The sequence below is a fragment of the Ascaphus truei genome, chromosome 4, assembly GCF_040206685.1.
Source record: "Ascaphus truei isolate aAscTru1 chromosome 4, aAscTru1.hap1, whole genome shotgun sequence".
Taxonomy (NCBI): domain Eukaryota; kingdom Metazoa; phylum Chordata; class Amphibia; order Anura; family Ascaphidae; genus Ascaphus; species Ascaphus truei.
This window is the reverse complement of record NC_134486.1, coordinates 289269162-289292294: the sequence shown is the minus strand read 5'-3', so window position 1 is coordinate 289292294 and position 23133 is coordinate 289269162. Positions and strand designations below refer to the sequence as shown.

Below are 23133 nucleotides of genomic sequence, written 5' to 3'. Positions count from 1 at the left end.
TATTTTTTGGAAACGGGTCGGTTTTGTGTATGCTTAACTTACAAGCAAAATTATGCTTGGGACAAATGATTACTGTTTGAACATATCTCGCTGTTTATGCTATCGACAGTCTAAGAATATATATTGCGCATTTTAAAATATTTGGACAGCCTGTTTCTTTCCTAAGATACAGGCTGTTTGTACACCTCTCAAAATAGCATATGGGTAAACAGAGAAGACCATTTACACTACTTTAGTACAGCTAGGTCTTTGTCACTCGGAAAGTCTACTTGATTATTTCTTGTGAAATTCAGTAAAATCCCAGTCTGTTTGAGAATAGCATTTTTGATCAATGGAGTTGAAATGAAGCAAGTGCTACTGACTTTCATTATATACTAGAAAAATAGACATGTATATCAATATAGTTTTTGATTAAAATATATTACATAAAATGTACCTATGACATCCATTTATAATGACTCTTTTATAGTGTAATGTGTATATATATATATTGAAACACACAAAGGTATACCGCATCGACACGATATATCACTGTTGCCCAAAAACTGTCAATACAGTATATCGTATAATACTACTAGACAGTAGTGCTAAAGGTTGAAAATAGATACATAGCAACGAGAAAAGCAACCTTCTAAAAAGCACACGGGCATACCACAATAGTATTAACAATGAGTGTATTATAGTAGGTTAAAAACAAGGGAGAAAGAAAAGTAGGCTAAAGCGCTCCAATGCCAGGAAATCAAGAATATTGTAAGCCAAAACCACTTTATCCAAGGTGATAGAAATGAGTAATAATATTAATGGTAGTACATAATGACCACTTGTATGGGTACTATCCTCCTGAAGACAGGTGGTAGATGGTACTAGCCCACCCACAATCAGTCTCATTGGCAGGTTTTATCAGTCTCATCGTTTTATCCCTAAAAACAAGGGAAGAATATTAAAGGAGGAGGGGGACTCACATCTACCAAACATTGTATACCTAGAGGCAAAGGTACAATACAATACAATACAATTGCGACACCAAAAAATGTTCAACAAACACAAGAAGCTCTCAATTGAGCATACATGTATGACATATGCACACACTGCAGATTAGTGCACATCCAGCAAAGAATCACTGTTTATTGTGAGAAAATAACTGCAGAAAGTGGAGGCAGTAATAGCACATGTAACAATATTATGAATACATCACCACTAAAAGCATGGGTGTCAGGGGCCAAATAACGATTGACCAGAGCCGCTTGTCAGGAAAAAACAGTAGGGGTCCCACTCCACAGACTCCCACTCCAACGCGTTTTGACTAAAACGGTCTTCTTCGGGGAGTGGTGAGGGGAGGAGTGAGCCAGTATATATAGGGAAATAGTATGGGCAATTTTCGTGCCAAAAAGTGCCAAAAAGTGCTTTGAATCAACCACAGCTGTGGCAAATCAGGGAGAATCAAACATCCTAAAGTCTATGTGAATAAGGCCATCCTTCTAATAGGTTTATAGATGTCACAAGGTATAAACATCGTCATTACGCAAGAAGCTCAAAGATTGACGCATATGACGTCATTCCGCAATGACCGTCACTAGGTTCGGTCGTCATGGTGACCGCAAACATTGTTTACAATGCGGTCACGGGCGCGGAGGAAACTAAAGTCAGGGAATCGTTGAAGTCACAGTGTAATGCATTAGATAAAGTTTGAATGGTAGACAGGCAGAGGCGTATTTGCGCAACCATAAAAGAAAGAAAGTGCTAACTAACAATAAGTGGAGCATAAGTGCAGCTTTCATAAGGATGAACCACATTCAGAAGTAGTTCTAAGAGGGAAAGAATAAAGAAAGCGCACGCCCCATAGCGTAAAAAATAAACATTTAAATGGTGGGGATAGGGAAGGGAGGGAAAAGGCTCACTCACAAGGGCAGATAAAATATATGCAGTTGTGAAAATCAATATCACCGCCAAACATGCGATCCGGCAGTAGAAGTCCTCCCCGAAATGAACAGCATCCGCAGAGACTGAATATTATACGAATCTGAAACTGAATAATATACGATCAGCTCTCGGGAAGCTCCACACTCCAGGCTTCTTCTTCGGGAGGGGGGGGGATGAATCGCCGCCATTTTTGTAAACTTTTTTTTTTATTATTATTTATTTCATTAACTGGCGCCCGGCCAGAGTCATCGCGGGCCGCACAGAGAGGCCAGGCGGGCCGCATGCGGCCCACGGGCCGTATGTTGTGCAGGCCTGGTCTACAGTATGTGAGACTGCACATTTGAAATGTTGTTCTTCCTCTTTGTCTTGCAGAATTTCAGCACCATAACCATCATAATGAGCATGGCAGGAAAGTTTTCAATAGGAGTTGCATTTGGATTAATTTACTTATACACAGCTGAGCTATATCCAACAATTGTACGGTAAAGATTGAACTGCTTTGCTATATTCTGTACATTTTTTTATTAACTCTATATGAACAGTATATGATTTCTAGATTATGTCTTACCTTTATGTGCACAATGCAAAGGATTTTGCAATGACAATATTTATCTTTTTAATTTTTTTTAAATAACTGTTTTTGTTTAGTTATATTCTGAACACAGGCAAAAATTACTTGAACCTAGAGTATTTCACGTTGCATTTGCACGAATAATATCTTTGTAATTTCCTTATTGTGTATGAAACGGTAGTTGATAGGATTTCTATAAGCTACATAGGACTAGAAAACAAGGGGAGGATTGGGGAGTGATCACAGGGCCACACTAATTGAGTAAAGTGAAAAAGTATATAATAATAATGGTAATTGTAAATGTGGGTGCAAACTGTGAACTGATAAGTGAATCAGACAAAAGAGGGGGGAAGGGGAACACAAAATGAATGAGTCCCCTAAAGAATTCACTAACTGCACACCTACATAATGTAAAATCTAACTTTTAATAAATTTACTTAAAACATATATTACCAAACGTAGTGTACTGTGTGTTTTTTTTAAAAAATGAATTAAATATTCAATAGCGTGCAACCATGTCAATAAATGTATGATTGTACAAACCCAAATACAATATTCCTCAGTGAGCCTTTAACTGGTCAAAGACACAGCAATCCTGCAATGATATATATATAGCAGCGAACACCTATGGTTGTATTAAATGCATATGCTTGAGAGGTGACGCTGACACAGGCGCAATCAATCCACAATAACCCTCAGTATAGTTGAGCTGGTACTCACAGTACCATTGAACTAGAGTTACCCAGCAGAGAGGCTCAGATTGTGTATATATCATGTATTGTATATAGCAGGGAGGCAGACTCACTGTCTGTTGTTGTATTTATCAAGCTAATGCCGTCTGCATAAATAGAGCCAGGAGACTTAAGGCACTACATTAAAACAGCTCCAAGTAGGAGACTGACACAACTGCGCGTCTCAAGCATATGCATTTAATACAACCATAGGTGTTCGCTGCTATATATATATCATTGCAGGATTGCTGTGTCTTTGACCAGTTAAAGGCTCACTGAGTAGGATACGGTTTCCTACAGTCTGCATACATACTCCAGAGGGGTTAATACCCTGACTTTCAGCATCCACTGTCCTGTCAAACCCAGGAATATTGTATTTGGGTTTGTACAATCATACATTTATTGACATGGTTGCACGCTATTGAATATTTAATTCATTTTTTTTTAAAAACACACAGTACACTACGTTTGGTAATATATGTTTTAAGTAAATTTATTAAAAGTTAGATTTTACATTATGTAGGTGTGCAGTTAGTGAATTCTTTAGGGGACTCATTCATTTTGTGTTCCCCTTCCCCCCTCTTTTGTCTGATTTACATAGGACTAGACCTGCAATGCTTCGTTAAATCAATATCCCCATTAATGTGACGTTACCTAAAACAGTAACGGACATTATTTTCACTGAGGTTAACCCATATCCACAAAGCTAATTATATGCCAAATCAATTAACGTTCTACTGTATATCTCATTAGCATAGGCTTGTAGCTATCATTGTAATATTCAGGTATTCAGAGGCACACTAAGAGTTTGATCCTGGTGCAGGCTAGCCCATCAAAGCCCAAATGTTCCAAATAGAAGCATATATATATATATATATATATATAGTACAGCAAAAGGAAGTTGGAGGGACACAGTTTGAGTTGCAAAAAGAATGGCTGAAGCTTTACTTCATGCTTGCAGCAAATAGAATTAAGTTTCAGGTTAACGCCGTGTTATGTCACTGAACTGTGTGGATCGGCCCCGTAGTACTAGAACTAATGATCTGCATACCTGGTATTTTAGGTCACTTGCTGTTGGCAGTGGAAGCATGATGTGTCGTATCGGTAGTGTGGTCGCCCCGTTTTGTGTCTACCTGACAGATGTTTGGATATTCATGCCACAGGTAAACACTGTATAATGTTAAACTATTATACTAAAGACTCACTGCTCAAACCCTAGTGCCAATATGTATATTAGTAGTAACCAAGGTGCATTGGGACATTAATGTTAGAATGTACAAAAATGGCTTAGTGGGGAAAGATCCCCACAAAAGAGCCCCTATCACTTGCACTCAAAGTACATAGTCAGATATAAAGATGTATAGTGATCTTAAAGATTCCAATATTCTAAACAAGAGAATGTATGTTATGATATAAATATCCTCTTATGTACCACTAATAAAAGAAGAAAAACAATAAAGCTTTATTAGCAAATGACGCCGACGCTTTGTGATATACAGTTGTGTGGAAAAAAAAGTACACCCTCTTTGAATTCTATGGTTTTACATATCAGTACAAAATAACAATCATCTGTTCCTTAGCAGGTCTTAAAATTAGGTAAATACAACCTCAGATGAACAACAACACATGACATATTACACCGTGTCATGATTTATTTAACAAGAATAAAGCCAAAATGGAGAAGCTATGTGTCAAAAACTAAGTATACCTTATGATTCAATAGCTTGTAGAACCACATTTAGCAGCAATAACTTGAAGTAATCGTTTTCTGTATGACTTTATCAGTCTCTCACATCATTGTGGAGGAATTTTGGCCCACTCTTCTTTACAACGTTGCTTCAGTTCATTGAGGTTTGTGGGCATTTGTTTATGCACAGCTCTCTTAAGGTCCAGCCGCAGCATTTCAATCGGGTTGAGGTCTGGACTTTGACTGGGCCATTGCAACACCTTGATTCTTTTCTTTTTCAGCCATTCTGTTGTAGATTTGCTGGTGTGCTTGGGACCATTGTCCTGTTGCATGACCCAATTTCGGCAAAGCTTTAGCTGTCAGACAGATGGCCTCACATTTGACTTTAGAATACTTTGGTATACAGAGGAGTTCATGGTCGACTCAATAACTGCAAGGTTCCCAGGTCCTGTGGCTGCAAAACAAGCCCAAATCATCACCCCTCCACCTCCGTGCTTGACAGTTGGTATGAGGTGTTTGTGCTGATATGCTGTGTTTAGTTTTCGTCCAACGTGGCACTGTGCATTTTGGCCAAACATCTCCACTTTGGTCTTGTCTGTCCAAGGGACATTGTTCCAGAAGTCTTGTGGTTTGTTCAGATGCAAATTTGCAAACTTAAGCCGTGCTGCCATGTTCTTTTTAGAGAGAAGAGGCAACCCTTCCAAACAAACCATACTTGTTCAGTCTTTTTCTAATTGTACTGTCATGAACTTTAACATTTAACATGATAACTGAGGCCTGTAGAGTCTGAGATGTAACTCTTGGGTTTTTGTAATTTCTCTGAGCATTGCACGGTCTGACCTTGGGGTGAATTTGCTGGGATGTCCACTGTCTTGAATGTTTTCCACTTTTGAATAATTTTTCTCACTGTAGAATGATGGACTTTAAATTGTTTGGAAATTGCCTTCCCTTCCCAGATTGATGGGCAGCAACAATTGCTTCTCTAAGATCATTGCTGATGTCTTTCCTCCTTGGCATTGTGTTAACACACACCTGAATGCTCCAGACCAACAAACTGCTAAAACTTCAGCTTTTATAGAGGTGGTCACACTTGCTGATGATTAATTCATCAAAGGCATTCAATTAGCAGCAGCTGTCTGCTACTTAGCATCTTAATTCCTATGGAAGCAGTAAGGGTGTGCTTAGTTTTTCATACATAGATTCTCCCTTTTGGCTTTATTTTTGTTAAATAAATCATGACACGGTGTAATATGTCATGTGATGTTGTATTTAACTAATTTTAAGACCTGCTAAGGAACAGCTGATTGTTATTATGTCTTGATATGTAAAACCATGGAATTCAAAGAGGGTGTACTTTCTTTTTCACACAACTGTATATCACAAAGTGTCGGCGTCATTTGCTAATAAAGCTTTATTGTATTTCTTATTTTATTAGTGGTACATACAAGGATATTTATATCATAACATACATTCTCTTGTTTAGAATATTGGAATCTTTAAGATCACTATACATCTTTATATCTGACTATGTACTTTGAGTGCAAGTGATAGGGGCTCTTTTGTGGGGATCTTTCCCCACTAACCCATTGTACACCAGAAGACAGTGATGAAACAGATGAGTTGATGAGTACAACATACTGCATCATTAACAAAGGGGAAATTACCTTGAGGCACTGTCTATGAAAGGTTACATGGCATATTACTTGTTTAATATTATTGAAATAGTGGCAATTGTGTAAAGATCTTCCTTATAGTCTGGTATCACGTGATATAAGATGTAAGATCTAATATGATACATTGCACCATCCTACCAGCCAAGAATGCATTTGTTTTGTATTCTTCATTTCAGCTCTTGGTTGGAATCATGGCCTTTCTTACTGGAGTATTAACCCTAATGCTTCCCGAAACCCTGGGGAAGCCACTGACTAATACCATGGAGGAAGCTGCAGAAATTGGAACAAACAAAGGGAGCACTACAAGGAAATTATCACTGGAACCCAATGGCGTTGTGCTAGAAAAAATAGAACCCTTGAGCACTGAGGTCTCTGATCTATAGAGAATCGTTAGATTGATCATCTCTAATAGAAAATGTGACTGATTTGTTTTAATTGTGTAGCAGGTATTTAATGGTATTACTATAAAGAAGAAAAGAAATGGTCTGATAACTTCAGTTCCTGCAATCCATTCAATCTCAGTCACAGATACTCTATAAGCCAACAATATAAAGACATTTGGAATGTTTCCTAGTGGACTGATAGAACATTTGTTGAAGAACTGTGCCGTGTCCATTATAGGACACGCAGTGATCTACAATACGTGACATGTTAAACTAATACTTGATTTATTTAATTGTGGAATAATAATCATAGACTTCCCTTTGAAACGTACGCTCAAGTCAACAAAATTATTGAGTTCAGGAGTTCAAACCAAGGTGAAAGCATAACCACACAACTAAACCATGCTAGATCCCGTCTTTTTAAAATAACATTCAACAGAAGATTTTTGTTTATGAAGAGCTATACATGGAACTTTAGAAATGTTAAACATCATTAATGCATAAGGATGCAATTATATCAGCTTATGAACCATTTAAGGTACAGCTAAACATCATTAATGCATAAGGATGCAATTATATCAGCTTATGAACCATTTAAGGTACAGTTCACCCTACATGTTCATTTTTTTAAGATTTCTTCACCACACTGAAAGATTTCTTCACAAAATTGGTCTGTTTCAACCTCCAGTTTTTTCACTGCTCACAGTGAACAGGGAGGTCTTACATTTTCAGAGTCACATTATGTGTTTGATCCTGATTAATATCCCACAAGGAGTCCGCTTTATGGGCGGGTGGGTTAACTAATACATATGGGGCGCTCACTGATTTTTAAACGTCAAAACACCAAGAAAATAAATGAATATGGCTGCTAAGCCGCTCTCGCTTAATGACATTAGTAGAACCTTATCTGAGAAGATTAAGATGAGATTTTTTTCTGACCATCCTTTGTAGTCTACATGGAAATCAGCTCTGTGCGGCGGCCGTATGAAGTGGAGACAGTGAGAATAAACAGCAGGAGTTTCCATGTGGCTACTCTCCTGCAGACTTTGTGCCTGTGTAAATACAACTTGAAATAAATGGAAAGCAGCTAAAAATATAATATTAACATTGATCATCTGCTTTGAAGGGCATCCCATGGAGCCCACTCTCAAAATAGGTCCAATTGGAGGGGAGGGGGAAGGGGGGGGGGGAACAGCACCTGTGACTGCTTTTTTTAAATGATAAAATCAAAAAGTTCACAAAGTAACACCGTTATGTATTTGAATGGAATGTGTATAAACTGATCAGGTGAAATAAAGGAAAAGTAATATTAAGTGCTGCTAATGTATGAACTGTAAACGTAACTTTAACGTGGCTATGACATGGACATGGATTGTGACATGCCTTGTTGTGCTAAGACTGTATGTTTTTCTAAGAACCAAGTACATTCAATCAGCGGTTTACTATAAATCATTATAGTTTTTTTTTGTTTTTTTTGTTTTTTTTAAATGCTACGATTCTTTTTATTTTTCTGCTAAAGGCAACATGGTTAATAATAATAATTGTATTACTTTCAGAAACAAAGTGTATTATAGTTTACCTTTATCGTTAGCAGTTTACGCTAATTCTGTTTTTTTGCTGCCACATAAGAGTAAAATAATGACTGTCCCAGATTTGATGCAGGTACACTCCATATAATGTGTGAGTCGGGGAACTCCTCCCTATCTTAAATAGTATACAGTACTGTTCATTTTTACGGACGTTAGTGAAAGTGACATGTAAATGAGCAGAACAGTACATAACAAATAACATTGTACATTTACAAAAATGCGTTAAGATAACACTATCTCTCCTCTTTTCCTCTCTCTCGTCCTCTCTCTTTTCCTCTCTCTCCCTTCTTGCTCTCCCCTTTTCAGGGTTTTGGTTATGAGTAAGGCTAAGACATACTTAACATGACGTTATTGGAAGCTAACGTTATGCTAGGCATAAGCATTAAGCATAAAGTTAAGCATTTTACAATTATACTTACATGGTACTTATGCAATAATTTCTAGGGTAGAGACAATGTGGGAGAGAGAGACACCTGCTGCAGCCTCTGAGGATAGACGGAAGGGTGCACTAAGGGAAGTATTATTGGCAGAATAAACAGGTTCAAAGCCAGAGGGTCTCTCCTTGGGAGGAGAGACAAAGTAGAGTAAGGAAAGAATAAGCCCCCAATAATGTGCACTCACTAGTTTATCTAATTAACCATTTATGTGAGGAGCCAAGGATTCATAGTCATAGAATTTCACCTAGGGTCCCTTAGCCAAAAGAAAGTTGGAAACCACATAGATTCTTCATTAGCTAGATTAGCGAATTGCGCATTATTAGGGGATTTTTCTTTGTCTTTTCTCCTCCAACGGAGAGACCCTCTGACTTTGAACCTGTTTTTTCTATAATTTCTAGGGTGAATTGAATTTCTGGGGCTTCCACCTGCCGTTCATTCCATAAAATAAATAATGTCAATAAGAAATAATATTGACGCGTTATGTGTGCTTTTTATCAGAGGAATGTTTATGTACTAGATGAATAAGACATCCCATTGTACTTAACACTACAGAATATGCACAGCGTCTCTGAATTCTGTTGTATCCTTTATGTATGAAACTTCAGTGCACACCTTATAAAAACCCCATTTTTAATTAAGTGTAGATTGCAACCATTTTTGGGGGCTTTGTAAAAGTAAGACCACCAGATGACATTATGGGTCACTGTGATATCAGGGCCATTGACTAGCGATAAGTGAAGAGGGTACTTATTTTTTCCTACTACACAAATAAAGAGACTTCCTGAATATTTATGTTTCTACTTCTTCTTTTTTTTTGTTCTTGGTTTTATTATTTTTCTGGGATACGGGATACAGAAATAAAAAAAAGAAGGTTGATTGGGGGGGGAGAAATAAAGTACAGACATAAAGTAGGGGGTGGGGCACAGGGTTGGAGGGTACATTACCAGCAGTTCAGTTACATATTAGATACATCAGGTGATCACATAATTCTTTCAAATCAATAAGATGTAAGGGATAGCCCAAGATACATCCGCTATTGCTCTTACTAAAAAATATGGGGTCTAAGTTGCATTTAAATTTCTTTGTCTGATCGGGTGACTCATTGGTTGAGGAGGCTCTGGTTTTGCCCTATCTTTTCCATTTTGCCTAATCATGGCTCTCATGTGTTGCTAAATTTATTCACGGTGTCGAGGTAAGGGGTTATTTTTTTTAGAATAGAGGACTTACCAGACTTTATTGATTATTTTGGTAATGTCCGAGATTGGTTCTTTCAATGAGGCTGCAACGATACATCTGGTGGCGGTCAGAATGTGGGAGACCAATTTGCATTCCCTGTATGATGTATTCTGGATTGGTCTACTGAGCAGTGCTGTCCACGGGCTGATCCCTACCAACCGGCCCAAAATCCTGTTAGTCAGCTGGGAGACCTACAATAAACTGGAGACAACAGTTCAGCTCCACCATTGTGCCCCTCTGATCATATCCCGAAAAACATCTTGTTAAGTCTGTCAAGGGTCATGTACCATCGGCAGACTACTTTGTAGCGGTTCTCTTTTATGGCTGAGCTGATGGATATCAAGGCTGCTGCATTCCATATGTCATCCCAGTCTTGGCGGCCTACAGTCTTGTTTAAATCTGTCTCCCAATGTCTAATCTAGTGCAAGTCTATCTCGGCAAGGAGGGGTGAGTGTTTGATAGAGAGTCGAAATAAGGAATTTACTCAGCGGAGATTGCCTACATGTTGTTTCAAAGAATGTGTTACTATGGGATATGTTTTTTGTAAAATATGATGAGGTGAAGTGACTAAGTTGAATATACAGTAGTGGTATAGTTCTGTATTAAGGATCTAGTATACTTTTTTAAGGTGTAAGAATGTTTTATGGACGTGTTATTTAGTAAATCTCTAACTCTTTTAAGCTTTCTTATTTTCCACCATGTGAAATAGCCCCTCTCACAGCCTTGCTGGAATAGGGGATTATAGAATAGGGGCATCATGTTTGATTTAGGTGTTGTGAGGCTTCTTTTTAATTTAATCCAGTCCCATAGAGAAATGGATGATGCATTAATTGTAGTTGAATTTGTGTGTGTGTGTGTGTGGTGGTGGGGGGGGAGTTATGTATGTGTGTATTGTGGGGGGAGAGTATTGTGTGTGAGCATTGTGAGGGGAGTATTGTGTGTGGATAATGGGGGGGAGTATTGTGTGTTGGTATTGGGGTATTGCGCATGGGGGGTTGAATTGTGTGTGTCAGGGGTGGAATTGTGTGTGGGTGGGAGGGGGCAGTTGTGTGTCTGTGTGTGTGGCCAATGGGGGATTAAGTGAGGACGGGTGGCATTGAGTGATAGAGGGAGGGAGAGTGTGAGAGGTGGGGGGGAAAGTGTGAGGGAGAGAGATGGGAGGTAGGGGAGGAACAGTGTAAGACAAGGGTGGGAGTGGGAGAGGGGGGAGGAAATAGAAGGGGTGAGAGAGCAATTAGGAAAGAAAATGGGGGGCCTCGCAAGGCCGCCAACAGGAGGGGGGCTGTGGAAACTAGTCGGGCCCTAGGAAAGCTATCATTGGCCCTGATCCTGCTGACTCATTTACCTCAAAATGGGCAATGTCTCCCCAAATAACATAACTTCACACTACACCTCAATTATACTTCCACCACCAAGAATACTTTATGTTCTTAGCTCTAGGAGTCCCCGGTTCCTCGTTTACTGGAAAAATATGTAATTAACACAAAAACCCAATGTAGCAAAAATTTGTCCAAAAATTCAGTTATTCGTTTCTTAAAGGTACTAGGTCCAATCAGAAGGCCCAAAGACAGTCCTTATTAAATTTTAGGAACAGGTAGAAAAATGGCAGTGCACTGCCAAAAAAGACCAGGAGGAGGCTCACGGTTGCAACAGCAAAAATATTTATTGCATAAAAAGATTGGACTGCCCCAGGGGGGATGGTAGATTACTTAAAGTGTGTGGGATATAGTCTGTTTCTTGTCACAAAAGAGGTGGCAATCGTATCAAAAGGCTAGACCAAAGGGAGGCCTTTTGGATCTTTACGTTAAAAACCCAGGTCCCGTTTGGACTCAATACAGACTGGGACCTTGGCCATTTTCTCTGATTTTACTTCCGTATTTTGACCTTTACCAAAATCCCTCTAATTAAATAAAGGGGTATTATCATATTCAAATGGAAAATCCCCTTTCTTTATCAAATATGCTCATTATTGTATGAATTGATTCTCTTCTCTTTGGTTCTTAAGATATATATTTTCTTTCCATTTTTGATCATTATATTTTTACTTCCGATGACATCTACATATACTTCTTGTTCGTTTAAATCACAAAAACATGTGGTAAAATTACAAAGAAATGTCTTAAAATCAAATTACATCTGATTTAAAAAAAGTTATTGTGTCCTGTTTGTCTTATGCATATTTTGGATTAATATATATTTTTTTCTTCCCCTTTGTTTACCCCGGGTCTCTAATTTGCACATTGGTATACTTTAGGTCATTTATACTTAATTAAATGAATGAAGGTTCTTTATTTATTTAATTTTGTTGTTATTATCAGGTTATCGATGTGCTTTTTTGAGTTCTGGGGATATGAAGGAGAAAACTTTTTATTTTCTTTGATATATATTCCTTTTTTGATATATGTGTGTTATTGCTGTGCAAATGTGCTATTCTTTAATGATTTGTTTCTTTATTGATAATGTCTTTTTTGGGGAGTTATTTTCTTCAAAACATTAGATTAATAGTACTTTTTAATTCTTTTTAATTTTTCTTTTCTTGTACAAAATTTGTTATTGTTCTTTTTTTGATAAAGTTTTTTTGATAAAGTTGGGTTTGCACTGGGTGAGGAAGCCGTATCACTGACGTCACAGACGATTAGGTAATAAGATGTTCATGTCAGCTTTAATAAAGTTATACTTGTTGATGTGTTTAGTAAGCCAATCGGAGGGCTTCACCTTGAACTCCATATCCCTTCCATTGGATGGAGGGGTTTGTTTGTCTTCAATAGTTTTTTGAATATGACGCGATCCACTTATCCAATAGGGATCCGTCTAATAGGAGACGCCAGCCGATTGGTTAGTCTGTTTGTGACGTCATTCAGTAGCGCGTTCGGCGCAACGGTATAATTATCGGCTCCCTGTAGAGTAAGGTACACCTTGAGAAAGGGCATAGAGCCCGAAACGCGTTGGTGGACTATTGCTGTGGCTAGGGGGGACATTTAGTCTAATCTTTTTATACAATAAATATTTTTGCTGTTGCAACCGTGAGCCTCCTCCTGGTCTTCTTGGCAGTGCACTGCCATTTTTCTACCTGTTCCTGCTGCATCATCTAGTGGATTGCACGCCATTCATTTACCTGCTGTGGGATACTCCTGGAACAAAAAGTGAGTTTTTTCTGTGGGTTGCCATACCCTGTTATTCTCACCATATGGGACTTTGTCTGTACTAATCATTAGTGGTGCCAGTGGCATTAAGTACTAGTCCCCTAACCCTATTAGGGCAACTTTATTGTACATACACAGTACATTGGGAGTTTTTCAATTGCAGACGTTATAATTATAAGGACTTGTTCTTCTGATGCACTGGCGTTCTATACATCTCTTATTACATTTTAGATTTAATATACGAAAAGTGGTAAAGTGCTTGGTTACAGAAAAGAACATTAGAAAGAACATACAATATAGAAATACAGACAGTTTCAGAAATTAACAGGATATCAGAAAATCGAAATACGTCAATACATAACAGTTTCAGATCCTTCAAGGAGGGCTTAAAGTTGAAAGAATATAATCCACGTGTTTACTGACAACAACAAAAAAACACCGCTCAATGTTGAATTCTAATTTGAGATCCCAAATGCATGGTTTTTATTCTCAAACTTTGCCTCTGTCACAAAGATAAAGGTCTCCCCCCCTTTTGTGGAAGTGTCCTTAACTTGTACTCATCCATGTCTTGTGATATTTATGTAAAGTCCTGAAAGAGAAATGGTGATCAGCTCCTTAGCCACTCTTAGGCACACAAAATGTAATATATACTTTTTTTGCAAATAAATTGTATATAAATTGCCAATGGGACGGCTTATAATGGGGTTATTTAGCAGGCATCTGAGGCTGTATCATAATGGAAGAACTAATTAGGTCATTTAGCATAGTGCGACATCCCGCAGTACTCACTTGATGGCTAAGACATTGAGAGAGGTTAAATAAAGGCACAATTATGGACTCAGCCATATAGGTAAACATATGAGTCCAATGCCATTACCTTGATGCTCCTCAGTAGCGTGCCTGATGTCTTCCAAGAGTCCCTGCCAGTCCCCGACGTACAATCCGTGAAGTGTAGTCCAGAGGATAAAGGTGAAAAAAACGGAGCACTGATCCAAGCAGTAATCATAAGGTAGCCCCGTGAAAGATATTTTTTATAGTCTCGTGGACATACAAAATGGTCCAAGTGCGCTTTAACTTTATCCTTCAACCTTTATCCTTGTGATATTTATATTGACTGGGGATGGAGAATAGTATTTTAAAACTCCAATATAGCTCAGAGAAATAGCTCATAAAGAATAATCCATAACTCTCTTCCCGTGACTCTTAGAATAATGTGGCCAACATCATTGCGTTTGGATGATCAAAATACACGTTTAGATATTTATTTAGATAGGGATCATTTAATCTTTGAGGGCGAAATTTGTATCTGGCAGATGCATCATAACTACCCCAACATATGTAATATCATTTATTCCACCTAACTTCACATATCACAACGCTATATTCTTTATTCTTGTGAATTATATCAGATCCCAAATATCTGATATTTGGTAAATCTGTGAGGAAAAGAATATTGAACTTTTGTTCCCTCTGACTCAAAACAGGTTGTTGTTGTTTTATGGCTTATTTACTACAATAAATTCAGACCAGGCCACTCTTTGATCATTTCACCAGTAACACAAACAAAAACAATAGTTCTTTAAAAACGACACATTAACCCTTTGTGTGCTGTATTCTTAGCACAGCTGCACAGAAAAAGGCATTAACATATATATTGTACCTGAGGAAGGGAGATCCCCGAAACGTTGTGCGTTTGCAACCTGCAAATAAAACAAGTTTATTATGCTATAATGTCTGGTGTCAGACTTTATTAGAACAGTGCAGCAAGAAGATATCTAGCTTCAAGTTTAACACCTCCTCTCAGTAACTTAATCCCTTCTGATGCAGCCACTAAATTGCCTGCAGGCTTCAATCTCTCCGGGGGGTTGTATGTGTGTGTGATGTGTGTGTGTGTGTGATGCGGAGAACTGGTTCAGTTGTGTACTAACCCTTCATGTTTGATGTGTCGTTGTGTTGGCCAAAAGAGATTGGTCTGACCTGTACCCCTAGTCTAAAACATAACCAGTCAGGTTCTTCTGTGGTTTTGTAGTTTGTTACCCACTTATAGGTAACCCTAGGTATAGGTATTATTATCCTCTTATAGCATTACATGACATTATGTTATACCAGTATACTTGTCATAGCATTAGTAAAGTCCAGGTAGGTATTTACGGAATGTCAGTCTGGGTCAGCATCATGAGCTTGTGTGCTCTCAGTGGATCTTCTTCTCAGGTCTTGACTCTATGTCGCTCTGGGCCGCTGGTTGCTGATTAGGTTGCACTGGTGTAGTGAGGTCTCTACACTTGCTGCCATGTTCTTTGAAGAGGCGTCATAGAGCTTGCTTCCCTTTGGGTCGTTTTATTGTGGCGATTTTTATTGCAGGCCTAGGTCCTTCAGGATGATGTCAACCTTCCTCTGTGGTTCTTGCGCTCCAGAATTAACCATTGTGGGAGACTGTAAGCCTGAAAGGGAAGCCTCATTTGTATTTAACTTTCTTTCCTCTGAGCTTTTCAGATCTCCCTTTGTCTCGCCAAGGTGGTTGGCGATAGGTCCCGGAATATGTGGAGTAGTTTCCCCACAAATTCCAGCCTCAGATCATTTTGTTATGGTTGACACGGGGATGGGGGGGAAGACCAAGGACAAGTATCCCAGGCCCGGTGGCTGTGGGGGGCTCAGCCGGTGCAGGAAGTTGGGCCTGGTCAGAGGCCAGGCCCAACTTCTGCATCCAGCTGCCAGGCTGGTTGCCGCTACCGGGCCCCAGCTCCTGGGTCTTCCCAGCTGCTGCCTCCTGTTCCCACGCTGTCCTCTCTCTCCTGCCGGTGCACGCCGGAAATTGGATGCACCCGGAAGTCAGGGCCAAATTTCAGCGCACTGGTGGAAGAAAGAGGCAGCAGCAGCTGGGGAGAGTCGGGGCCCAGCATCGGCGTGGAGAGGGGGCATTACATTTTGGATGAGGGGGGTATTGTATTTTGGGTGTGTGTGGGGGGGTCATTGTATTTTGGTTGTTTGGTGGGGCGTTATTGTATTTTGGGTGTGGGGAGGGGAATTGTATTTTGGGTTTGGGGTGGTATTGTATCGTGGGCGGGGGTATTGTATTTCAGGTGGGTGTGGGGGGGAATTGTATCTTGGGTAGGTGGGTTTGTTGGGGGAGGATATTGTCTTTTGGGTGTGTGGGGGTATTGTATTTTTGGTGGGTGTAGGGGGCATATTGTGGGTGTGTGGGGGAGAGCATACCATTTTGAGTGTCGGGATATTGTATTTTGGGTGGGTGAGTAGGGGGGTATTGTATTTTGGGTGGGAAGGGGTATTGAACTTTGGGAGGGGTATTGCACTTTGGGTGTGTGGGGGAATATTATATTTTGGGTGTGGGTGGGGTATTATATATGGGTATTGTGTGTCTGTGTGTTGGGGGGGGTAATTAAGAGAGTGGAGGGGGGAGAGTGAGCAATAGAGGGGGAAGAGAAATACATAGGGAGAGGGGGCTCATGAGGAGGTGCGAAAGGGGGATAGAGGAGGGGGCTCACGAGGGGTGGGGGATAGAGTGAGGCTTGCAAGGCTGCCAACATATGGGGGGGGGGGGTTGGTTTATACTCCAGTTCTGCGGACCTGCGCATATTATTCCTTCTTGGTCTGTTATCTAGAGCTTCTTTTTTATTTCTTCATGAAGTTCATCTATTTCCTTTCTGGTCTGAGTTCTCGCTTCATGGTTTTGTGGGCCTCAATCAAATCTTATGTATTGTTCTCCAGCATGTGTGTAGTTACATAGGCTGGTAAGCTCTGATTTTGAACTCTTTTAGAGCCATTTTCAGCTCTGTTTGAAATAGTGGTTTTATATTTGATGTTTGATCTCGTCAGACCTTCGTGTGCTCTGGCTTTCAGAGAAAGGTGCCTCATCGGGTTCCACGTCACGTGACTGTCATTTTCCAGCTGCCTCTCTCCTTTGTGAAGAAATCTGATATTTTGGGGATCGACGCTGATTTTCTGGCATTCGCACGGTTCAGTGGTGTAAGCAGTTTCCCAAGCTTTTTGACAGTTTAAAGCCACTTTTTCCCCCCTTATTTTGATCCCGGGCACAAGCATAGTCGAGCTAGTCTGTGTTCCCCTGCATTCGTGCCCCTACTTGTTTTCTTAAATAGCTGGAGAATTATTTACTAATCTCCTGGCTGCAAAACTGGGGCAGACAGAGCAAAAATTAGCAATGTATTTATCAAAAAAAGGAATCTCATTGCAAGCAACTGTGTTTTTCCTTTGATAAATCCGGTACAGTTATTTTGCACTGGTATTGCAGCCCTCTCATTTCAACAATACAATATCCACCTGTGCGGAAACTACATAAATAGTAAATAGCCTATCTATTACTGTAAGCATCACAAACTGTTTCTTTTTGCGCACTGAAACCTTGTTTTAAATTGTGCTTGTGTGCACCTGTGAGCTAAAGTAAAATTTCTCAATCTGTACCAAAAAATACGTTTTTCTTGTTTTTTTGACTCACAGAAAAGGACTGCGCTAGGTGTACAGATGTAAATGGTATGTACTAAACAAATGTTTCTGTGTGCCCCCCAAAAAAGTGTCAAAATTGCCCATTAAGTTCAACTTTGCGTAAACCCCCATAAAATATCTTTATATTGTAAGCAAATAATGAAGTTGCTATGTGTCAAACCCAACATTTATTTGATGTACAGCTGTTTTATTATATAGGTTAACAACATGTATTATTTTAACAGTATGGCTTTGTAGTATAAATGTATGTGTATCTTTATTTACATAGCGCCATCCCATCCAGGTACATAGCGCTTCACAGCAGTAATACACGTGACATATTATAACACATAATGGGGATCAGCGCTTCAGACATGAGAGTAACAATAGAAATGGGAGCCCCTGGCCCGAAGAGCTTACAATCTAAGTGGTACATAGGGAGAACTGACACCGTAGGAAGGTGTTATGGTAAGTGTGTCTGCGAGGGGTAAGGGCATCTGAGATGTATAGTATCAGCCAGTAAATAATATGAAACTAAAAGTTGATATTGACCAATATTAGTTATAAAAAAAAAACATATCAACAGGTATTCAATATAAAGCTATCCATCAAAAATAATGTCAAACAAGTAGATGATATATATCACACGTATAAAGTCCTATTACAACCTTCATACATACAATGCACTGTTATGAAGGTTTGTATTACTTTTTGCCACAAAAACTGACACAAAACAAATTCAAATATAATTTTCGTGTTGGTAAACAACATTAAGCACTATACATATTAACCCATCTCCACTTGCTGCATACATGAACAAAAGAGAGGAAAATAATCCCATTTTGACTACACTCTGTGCCGTACAATATGCTGGATGAATCAGTAGACCATTAAAACTTGGATACTAATAAAATAAATTGAAACAAAGACTAATTTACATGTAAACAAACTAATTAATAATGCACTTGGCATTAATGAAAGACACAGTCCGCCCTACGAGGCAATAATGACACTGGTGTGCCTAGGATATGCAGTACTCCGTCACAAAATCTCCTCGCATAAATCACTGAATACAATTATCATTTCATTGTGTGCTTGTTTGTGACAACTCTGTGAAGTAATCACTTGCCTGAGAGCTTTTAGTGACCTTTATGACTGTAATTACAGCAGTAAGGGATGGATTCAGTATGCTCTCTCAGTTCCTGCTTAGGTGGAAGAAACAGACAATTGTTGCTAAATTTTCAAACTGTTTCAAGAAGACTTGGTATATATAAAGAGTATAAATAGGCTACTATGTAGTCTTTAGTTGCTTAATGGTTAGTCTGTAACCCTTGAGGAGAATGGATATAAAAGAATGATTGAAACTGCAACAAAGTGCTACTGCTGAACTGCTTTTTAAATAGTGCTTCTGCTAATTAGTAGGCTATTTTATTTAGGGAGGTATGTTCTATGTGTTATTCCAATATAAAACGCACTGGCCAAAAAGAAGTGCCCCTTCTCAGCAGCCTAGCCCAGCAATACAAGCAGGACACTGCGGGCTGCACCTAAAAACCGGCGAGTGTTGACACACCATTGAAAACCAATCCTCCTCCCTCATCTTTCTCCCCCACCCCCCACCCTCATCTTTCTCCCCACCCCCCACCCTCATCTTTCTCCCCCGCCCCCCACCCTCATCTTTCCCTCCCACCCCAACCCTCATCTTTCCCCCCACCCTCATCTTCCTCCCCCTCCCTCATCTTTCTCCCCCTCCCCCCACCCTCATCTTCCTCCCCCTCCCTCATCTTTCTCCCCCTCCCCGCACCCTCATCTTTCTTCCCTCCCTCATCTTTCTCCCCCTCCCTCATCTTTCTCCCCCTCCCTCATCTTTCTCCCACTCCCTTATCTTTCTCCCCCTCCCCGCACCCTCATCTTTCTCCCCCTCCCTCATCTTTCTCCCACTCCCTCATCTTTCTCCCACTCCCTCATCTTTCTCCCCCTCCCCGCACCCTCATCTTTCCCCCCCTCCCCGCACCCTCATCTTTCCCCCCCATCTTTCTCCCCCGACACTCATCTTTCTCCCCCTCCCCACCTCCACCCCCATCTTTCTTCCCCTCCCACCTCCACCCCCATCTTTCCTCCCCCTCCCCACCTGCACCCTCATCTTTCTCCCCCTCCCTCCACCCTCATCTTTCTACCCCTCCCCCCCCACATCTTCCTCCCCCCAATCTTCCTCCCCCTCTCCCCAATCTTTCTCCCTCTCACCCCCACATCTTTCTCCCCCTCCACCCCACCCTCGTCTTTCTCCCCCTCCCCCCACCCTCATCTTTCTCCCCCCCCACATCTTTCTCCCCCTCCCCCCCACATATTTCTCCCCCTCCCCCCACCCTCATCTTTCTCCCCCTCCCCCCCACCCTCATCTTTTCCCCCCTCCCCTTCATCTTTTCCCCCTCCCCCCTCATCTTTTCCCCCCTTCCCCTCACCCTCGTCTTTCTCCCCCACCTCCACCCCATTTTTCTCCCCCACCTCCACCCCATCTTTCTCCCCCACCTCCAACCCCATCTTTCTCCCCCTGCCCACCCCCATCTTTCTCCCCCTCCTCACCCCCATCTTTCTCCCCCTCCCCACCCCATCTTTCTCCCCTCTCCACCCCCATCTTTCTCCCCACCTCCACCCCCATCTTTTTCCCCTTCTCCACCCTCATCTTTTTCCCCCTCTCACCCTCATCTTTTCCCCCCCTCCACCCTCATCTTTTTCCTCCTCCCCACCTCACCCTCATTTCTCCTCCTCCCCACCCTCATCTTTCTCCTCCTCCCCACCTCCACCCTCATCTATCTCCTCCTCCCCATCTCTACTCTCATCTATCTCCCCCTCATCTTTTCCCCCCTCCCCCTCCTCATCTTTTCCCCCTCACCATCTTTTCCCCCCTTCCCACCCTCATCTTTTCCCCCTCCCCACCCTCATCATCCTCATCTTTTCCCCCCTCCCCACCCTCATCATCCTCATCTTTTCCCCCCTCCCCACCCTCATCATCCTCATCTTTTCCCCTCCCCCCACCCTCATCTTTTTCCCCTCCCCCTCCCCACCCTCATCTTTTCCCTCTCCGCCCCACCCTCAACTTTTCCCCCTCCGCCCCACCTCATCTTTTCCCCCCTCCGCCCACCCCCATATTTTCCCCCCTCCCCCCACCCTCACCTTTTCCCCCCTCCCCCCCACCCTCACCTTTTCCCCCCTCCCCCCCACCCTCATCTTTTCCCCCTCCCCCCCACCCTCATCTTTTCCCCCTCCCCCCCACCCTCATCTTTTCCCCCCTCCCCCCCACCCTCATCTTCCCCCCCCCCTCATCTTTTCCCCCTGTAGAGGGAGAAAGGGGGTGGCCTGGTATTAAAGGGGTTGCACCCCATATGGCCATCCCCTGACCTCACCAGAGAGACAAGAGGTTAACTGGACTGCGGTCCAGGGATGAGGTTTGCACCTTGTTATACCTTGAAAATGTATGTTTCCCTGTTCCCATGTTTCATTATAAGCATGTATTTTAATGTTTTAAAGTGCATTTCTGTATCTCCAGTTCTTGGAGGTCGCAGAGAGTTCATATTTGGCCAATATGTGGAGTCACTGTAGGCATTAAAAACTGGCAAAGGTCGACCCACTGAGCCCACCAGAATGGAACTTATTAATATGTGTAGATATTAAAGGGTATATGTATTTTCATTTGGATCTGTTCTGAAAATGCAGACGCCATTTGCTAGGCTAATAGGTCATGAAGGGCAGACGGCTGAGTAGCCTAAGCACGGTGATCAAAAACTGCCTTGATTGTTACCCAATGTCTAGGGATTAAGTATTAGTCAATCACAAACTCTGTCAGTCTAATTGTTACCTGAGGGCATGGGTTAGTCTGTTAGTCTGTGTCTCCACATTAGAGAGTGGATACAGATAATTGTTCACCAATAGGCTGTGTTCAATGTTAAGAATACGGTTGCACAGGTATATAAACTGTGTCAACCCTACAGTTTTTAGTTGTGCTGGAGTTGTGCTTCTGATACCATCTGAATGTCACTGGATTGCTTGAGTTGTTGCTTCTGATTCCATCTTGAATGTCACTGGACTGCTGGAGAATTGCTAGTGGATACTTCTCCATCCCCCAACCCTAAGGAAGTGGTTGATCTTCTTGTGGTGTTAGATTGTACTAGATTGCTGTGTTCACCTTATTTAAGGAATAAATTATATTTTATTATATCTAAGCCTCGTTCAGTTTAACCCAGATATTTGGTGTTCATTATATCTTGTCATAAGCTACAGTGACACCCCCCTCCTCCCCACCCTCATCTTTTCCCCCTCCTCCTCCCCACCCTCATCTTGCCCCCTCCTCCCACCCTCATCTTTTCCCCCTCCCCACCCTCATCTTTTTCCTCCTCCCCACCCTCATCTTGTCCCCCCTCCCCACCCTCATCTTTTCCCCCTCCCCATCCTCATCTTTCCCCCCCTCCCCACCCTCATCTTTACCCCCTCCCCACCCTCATCTTTTCCCCCTCCCCACACTCATCTTTCCCCCCTCCCTATCCTCATCTTCCCCCCCCCCTCCATCCTCCTCCCCACCTGCACCCTCATCTATCTCCTCCTCCCCATCTCTACCCTCATCTCTCTCCCCCTCATCTTTGCCCCCCTCCCCACCCTAGTCTTTCCCCCTCCGCCTCCCCACACCTCATCTTCTCCCCCTCCCCACCCTCATCTTTTCCCCTCCCCCTCATCTTTCCCCCTCCTCCCCACCCTCAACTTTTCGCCCCACCTCCCACCCTCAATCTTTCCCCCTCCCACCCTCATCTTTTCCCCCTCCCCCTCCCCACCCTCATCTTTCCCCCCTCCTCCCACCCTCATCTTCCCCCATCCTCCCCACCCTCATCTTTCCCCCCTCCCCCACCCTCATCTTTTTTCCCCTCTCCCCACCCTTATCTTTTCCCCCCTACTCCCTACCCTCATCTTTTCCTCCCTCCTCCTCCTCCCCACCCTCATCTTCCCCCCCTCCTCTTCCCCACCCTAATCTTCTCCCCCCTCCTCCCCACCCTCATCTTTTCCCCCCTCCTCCCCACCCTCATCTTTTCCCCCCACCTCCCCACCCTCATCTTTTCCCCCCTCCTCCCCACCCTCATCTTTTCCCCCTCCTCTTCTCCCCCCTCCTCTTTTCCCCCTCCTCCCCAACCTCACCTTTTCCCCCCTCCTCCCCACCCTCATCTTTTCCCCCCTCCTCCCCACCCTCATCTTCCCCCCCTCCTCCTCCCCACCCTCATCTTCCCCCCCCCCTCCTCCTCCCCACCCTCATCTTTTTCCCCCT

General features: G+C 42.0%; 1 protein-coding gene across 2 annotated transcripts in view; it reads left to right on the top strand.

Annotated features, from left to right (window-relative positions):
* SLC22A16 (solute carrier family 22 member 16) overlaps nucleotides 1-9779 on the top strand; it is a 66352-nt gene extending 56573 nt beyond the window's left edge. For both annotated transcript variants that reach the window (XM_075597615.1, XM_075597616.1), the window contains exons 6-8: nucleotides 2293-2402; nucleotides 4286-4385; nucleotides 6759-9779. In XM_075597615.1, the coding sequence (XP_075453730.1) occupies nucleotides 2293-2402; nucleotides 4286-4385; nucleotides 6759-6965 (417 nt within the window). In that variant the 3' untranslated portion in view covers nucleotides 6966-9779. The remainder of the gene's footprint in view (nucleotides 1-2292; nucleotides 2403-4285; nucleotides 4386-6758) is intronic.
* The last annotated feature ends 13354 nt before the right edge of the window (nucleotides 9780-23133 follow it).